The sequence below is a fragment of the Peromyscus leucopus genome, chromosome 1 (assembly GCF_004664715.2).
Source record: "Peromyscus leucopus breed LL Stock chromosome 1, UCI_PerLeu_2.1, whole genome shotgun sequence".
Classification (NCBI taxonomy): domain Eukaryota; kingdom Metazoa; phylum Chordata; class Mammalia; order Rodentia; family Cricetidae; genus Peromyscus; species Peromyscus leucopus.
The window spans coordinates 130,393,401-130,399,400 of record NC_051063.1 but is presented as its reverse complement, the minus strand read 5'-3'; the positions used below and the strand labels follow the sequence as shown (position 1 = coordinate 130,399,400).

Sequence of the window (6,000 nt, the reverse complement as noted above, 5' to 3'; positions counted from 1 at the left end):
CACTTGTGCAAGCAAGCACGAGGATTTGAGTTCAGATCCTCAGAACTCACATAAAGTCCTGTGGGAGTGTCGGCCCTGGCAGTGCACACATGTGGAGATGGGGGATCCTCAGAGCTGGATAGCTAGACTAGCCCAGGTGGAAAGTTAAAGGTTCAGTGGGAGAGTCTGCGGCAATACATAAGGTTGAGAACAATAGAGATAGCCCATGCCAGCCTTGAACCTACAGATACACTTCCACAACTAGGTCTGTGCAGCTGCATGCACATGTGCTATAGATGTGTGAACATGCATACACACACATGCATTTCATAACACACATGTACATATGTAAAAAAATTAGTCCCCCAAAGTGGGACTGTTGGGTCAAAGAGAAGGGGTGGTGGATTCAAGCTTCTCCCCAGGTAGGGTGTTCTCATTAAAATAGATGAGTGCTCAATCCATCCAGCTTGTTGGCAAATAGTTTCTGCCATTCCAGTAATTCATTTAAAAATTCATATATTGCATCAGCCAGAAAATCTGGATACTATTAAACAAGCAATGAGTTATAACAAGTAATTTTGCTTGACTGCAATTTTAATTGGAATGTCTTTCATTTTTATTAATAGGTTGATTCTTCTACTCACCCAATATTTGCTGAATGCATTCAAGATGTTAGATTCTGTGCCATGGCAGACATAAAAGGCAAAATGACATCGTATCTGTCCTCTGAGTTCAAAATAGTTGGTTTCAATTTGGAAGCAAGTAGCCACGTTGTGTGGTAGTCATTCGCTGGTTCAGTTACTCTGACGTCCAATGTGGGCAAGTCCTCAAGAGCAGCCATGCTCCAGTATAGTGAGCTGATATACTTCCTCCTTAGATTAGCAAAAGCCTCTTTTTGTTCACTTGAATTTCCAGATCTCTTATTCAGTCATGTATGAATAATGCTGATTTTAGTCTCTCACCTGCCACTAGACACTGTTTTTGAAATATTCAAATTTTCACCTTTTGTCAGGATTTAGCTGACTTTCACCCCATACTATGTTACTTTGAGATAAATGTGGTTGGCTGGAACAGATTACGGTAAATGTCATGAGCATTCCTCATCCCATAAGCAGCTAACTGCCACACCTTTTGCAGCATTTGTTTCTCTAACGTGGCTTTGCTATGCAAGTTTCTGAAGCTAATGCCCAGATCCTTCTACTTGTCAAGAAACCCTATCCTCAGAGGAAGACTTCTCTTGGAAAGAAGCAATGCTGTGAGTGCAGGCTGTCTGGACACTGGGTCATTTTAAAGTCGCAGGCACTCAGATATATACACTGTGTCCTTGTGGTCTTCTGCTAACAACACGTCTTAACAACTTAACACTTTTCAGATGTGTGGCTCCCAAGAGCAGAAAAGGTGGCACCAGGCATGGGGAGGTAGCACAATAGAGACATGGTTAGGACATCTGTTGCCTTTGATCCTGTATTGCCAGAACCAAAGCTGCCTCACACTCCTGCCACCCCCATCTCACAAACCCCAGGTATCACTCCCAGCTCCATCAAGGAGCCCTAGTGTGGGGGGCAGGGGAAGCCCCAAGTGAACGAAGTCCCGAGTGAATGCACATTATTGACATGGATACAGAAACATCAAGGACATCAGACCCTTCTGTCTTGAATGTTGGTAGTGTATGCTGAAAATGTCTACCACAGCTTCCTGCTCCCTGGACATTTACAGCATACAGACTGCTCCCCTACAGAGACTGTTCCTACTAAGACTACCTAAACCTGTCCCCTTGATCCAGCTGTATGCCATAAACCCTGCCTCCTTGTTTCTCTGTATGTAGTGACACTGCCTCTGTTTAACTCTATATGATAAACATACTGCACTTCTGGGAGATGACACTTCTCCATCAGAGAGCCTAGCCCACACGATCCCAGCTTCTGTGTGTGTGTATGTGTGTGTGTGTGTGTGTGTGTGTGCGCCTGTTTCTGTATGTGTGCCTGTCTGCCTATCTGTCTCTCTCCTCTCCCCTCACCTCTCCTCTCTCTCTCTCTCTGTGTGTGTGTGTATGACTTCATCTTCTCACCATCCTAATCAGAGCAAGTCAGGCTGTGTCTAGGGACACAGCACTGTAGAAAGGATACCTCCCACACAGTTTACCAGTAACTGGTTTGGGAACTGCTGTGCAACCTTTATATAGGAGGTTATAGATACTAGGGCTGCTTAGAATGTAAATAGAAGTCTCTCCTTTGGATGTGGGACTATAGTCTTACCTCACTGGCAGAAATGCAGCACCAAGAACAGAGGCAGTCTTACAAGACTGAACCCCAAAACTAAGGGAAGAAATGAGGTGACAAATCCTATGCCTTGGTTGGTTTTATGTTTTGATAACAGAATACCTGAGTCTGGCTAATTTATAAAGAACAGAAATGTGTTCCTTTGCAGTTACCAGTGCTAGGAGTCCAATGTTAAGGTGTTTGTATCTGGTGAGAGCCATCTTGATGTATCATCACAATGGTGGTTGCTTGAAGGACAAGAGAACAAATGTAGTCTTGAAAGCCCCTTTTGATCATAGTGTTAATACATTCAAGATCAAGCCCTCATGTCCTGGACATATCCCCCCCAAGCCCTCACCTCTCAGTACGTTTATGTAGAGATGGAAGCTTTCAACATAGAATTCTGTGAGGACATCTATAGATTATAGCATCCTTGATCAGAGTTGTTGAGAGCAAGGTCCATAAAGCCCCATCTCTTCTGGAACTGGTACAGTGAGCTTCCACTCTGAGGAATGAGGGACATTCTGATACTTGACAAGAACCATATTCAGTGGGCAGTTCTCCCCCATGTCTTTATCCTGTGCTATTCTGCATTGCAGTCTGAAGAGACAGATACCCACTGGAGGAGCCCAAGACACATCCTGCTTACTTCCTATCCCAAGTGTGGGACAGGGTGGGCAAACAAGGAGGATGAGTTAACACTGTCACTGAAATAGTAGAGTTTGTCATTAAGAGTTTTAATCATTTCTCTCCCCCTTTTCCCTTTTGGATGAGGACATATGATAGCTCATCAGACAAAAGCCTGAAGGTAATTACTCAAAATGTCCAAAATTTTGGTTAGTGGAGTCTGGCTGTTATCCATGGCCTGAAGCAAGGAGCCAAGGGTAACAGGTTACTCTGTGATCCTGGCCTAGACATCACAGTACCATTGTCTTCAGTGACTAAAGGACTTGCATAAAGAAGTGACCACACAGTGTTCAGAACATACCCACTTAGGTCATACACCAGCATCTTCACACAACAGTGGCTACCAGACACACTATTTGCAAAGTGGAGGTTATTTATTGCATGTGGGGATTTTAGCAAGAAACACACATGACATTGGAGCTGTCGGACCTATGAAGTGAACTTTATGAAATGCCTGCATGGAACTGAGTGTTGGCAGGAAATTCACATGAGTTTTTCTTGAGTTTTCACTTTCCTTTTGCTGTTGGTAACACTGGAAGCCAATGGAGGAATTTGCCTCAAAGGTCACACACTCTCCCCTCCCCTCCCCTCCGCCTTCTTTCCTCCTGGTCCTGTGTCCATCCCCATCAGAGCCACCCTAGGGGTCACTGGACTAGTCACATGTTTATGCCTGCTTGCAGAAAGCCAGGGCCACATATGCTGAGGAAACAAAGCACATTGTTTTTCCTTACAAAATGAGATGAAAAAATAAATCTAGACACACTTTCCAAGTGTCACTCTTCTTTAAACTTTATATACAGATAGACAGATAAAGATATATGCTCTTATTTTTTCATCAGTATACTCTACTTAGAACTTTAAAAAATAAACTTTCTTTTTTGGTACCTTGGGTTTCCTATATTTGTCTTGGAAACATTTAAAAAATACATCTTCCTAGAACTCTTCTGTGCAAATAATAAACATAAATAACATTAACATCTGTTACAGAATAAAAAGGCTATTTCAAGGATTTCTTTGTCACCACAATTGGCTGTGACCCTTTGGAGGTGATACTAGAAGTAGCCTGTGACTTGTCCCTGTAAGCTGTGTAGGTCCTGATCTGTCTGTGAGGGACTGGACAGGAATTCACCATCCTGCTTGTCCATCTGCAAACTACTTCTGGACAGTTGCAAGACACTTCCCAGCCCACTGGCCAGCGACAGGGAAGAGATCCAGCTGAGTGAGCCAAAGCTGGGCAGATTGAACAGTGACGATAAGGAGGCTGTCTGGCTAGTACTGGTGGGTTTCTTCTTGGAGTCACCAGGATACTCTTCTGAGACAGCCTCCCCAGGCATGGAGGGCCCTGAAGCCTGAGTGCCCAGTCCTTCCAGCAAGGTGTTCTCTCTTAATGGCATATTTGTATCCACTGCACTGGGCTCCCCACTGGCCTCTGGGGAGCAGGCCAGCTGCTGTGTGAGCTGGGGAGCTTGACAAGCACAATCCCTGGGAAGGGACTCAAAAGGTGCCATGGTCTTCCTTTCTGAAAGCTCAGTTTCTGAGTCTCCAGGTGGTTGTCCCGGAGTAGAAGTCTCTTTGGGAGCACTGAATTTGCTGGCAGATTTCTTGGCTGACTGGCGTCCCAGCTGGAGCTGGGTAGGGAAAAGGCTCCCCTGGAGGGCTTTGAAAAACAGTCTAGAAAGAACACATGAAAAAGAATCAGATTCTAAAGGGCCATGACTGAGCTTCAGGAGGCTCACGCAGGCCCATGCACAGCATGTATGCTGCACTTGCTGGCCAGCGGGAGGCACCAACTGATACTCACCTGGGCAGCAGGGCAGCGACAGGCGCGAGGAGACAAGTCAAGTAAAACAGAGGGTCACCCAGTAATGTCTGCATGGTCCAGTAAGGGTTAGATGGAGGATAGCATGTTGCACAGGACGTGTTGTAGATCAGAGCCACGGAGAAAAACAAAAACGTACTGAAGCCACAGGCTAACCAGTTGAGCCAGGTCTGAAAGCAACCAGAGAGAAAGGGCTTTTATTTCACTTTAAGAGTGTCAATCATAACAACAATATGGGTTTATGGGGAATGGATAGGGGTGTGCCTTCCAGGTCTTAGTGAAGACTCTTGTTGTCAGTGGCTGGTTGGTCTTAGGAGAACAGGCTGGGACAGGACTGTAAAGGGAAGAGGTGCGGGCAAGGCAGGAGCATAGCAGAGAAGGAGACCGAGAAAGCAGGTAGATAAGTACTGTACAGGATGGTGGGTGGTGGGTTGTCCCTTTTCCCAGGAAAGTAGACATCACTTTCCATCTTAGCACACAGCTAGGGCAGCTTTGTAGCCTCCTGCATGCGTAAAACACCTGCTGGGAAGTTTGTGGCCCGCAACATGGGTCCCTTTTGGAGTGTGACTTTGCCCGTGGCTCACCCAGGTTTTGGTTTCAATACCCAGGTGCAGCAGGAAGGTGAACAGTGCTATTGCTGTGACAGGGGTCCCCCAGGTAAATAAATCCACATCGGAGTCATAGTAGGCCTGAAAGACAAGCACAAGGGCAAAGTTCTGTGGTCTGTAGGTGCCTAGAGGCAGTTGAGGAAAAAACCCTGCCCTGGGTTCCACTTACCAGGTAAGGAATGTAAAAGCACACCAGGCTCTGGAAGGCGGCGTCTACCATGTTTAGCCAGAATGCTTGTGGCCGGTATTCCTGGGACACAGAAACAAGAAAGAATTTACAGAGAAGGGCTTGTCCCCTACAAGGCGTTCTTGCTGTGGGATGATCTTTTTGTACAAAGACTCTTGTCTTTGCCAAGGTACCTTCTGATTGGGTTAATAAGGAGCTGAGTAGCCCATAGCTAGGGAAGAGAGAATAGGTGGGGCTTCTAGGGAGAGAAGGAGGAGGAGGAATCTAGATGCTTGGATTTCACCAGCAGACGTGGAGCAAGTCGGATGTGCTGCACTGAGAAGAGGTTACTGAGCCACGTGGCAGAACAAAGATTAAAAAATATGGTTAAATTAAGTTATAAGAGCTAGTTGGAAACAAGCCTAAGCTAGAAGCTAAGCTTTCATAATTAATAATAAGTCTCTGTGTCATTGTCTGGGGGCT

The 6,000-nt window shown here is 45.6% G+C and overlaps 1 protein-coding gene across 2 annotated transcripts in view; it reads right to left on the bottom strand.

Moving 5' to 3' along the window:
* Nucleotides 1–3,279: 3,279 nt before the first annotated feature.
* Nucleotides 3,280–6,000, bottom strand: part of Atp10a (ATPase phospholipid transporting 10A (putative)) — a 165,458-nt gene continuing 162,737 nt past the window's right edge. For both annotated transcript variants that reach the window (XM_028855714.2, XM_037198221.1), the window contains exons 18-21: nt 5,521–5,601; nt 5,328–5,432; nt 4,726–4,913; nt 3,280–4,595 (exon numbers count right to left, since the gene is read on the bottom strand). In XM_028855714.2, coding sequence (XP_028711547.1) covers nt 3,977–4,595; nt 4,726–4,913; nt 5,328–5,432; nt 5,521–5,601 — 993 coding nt within the window. In that variant the 3' untranslated portion in view covers nt 3,280–3,976. The remainder of the gene's footprint in view (nt 4,596–4,725; nt 4,914–5,327; nt 5,433–5,520; nt 5,602–6,000) is intronic.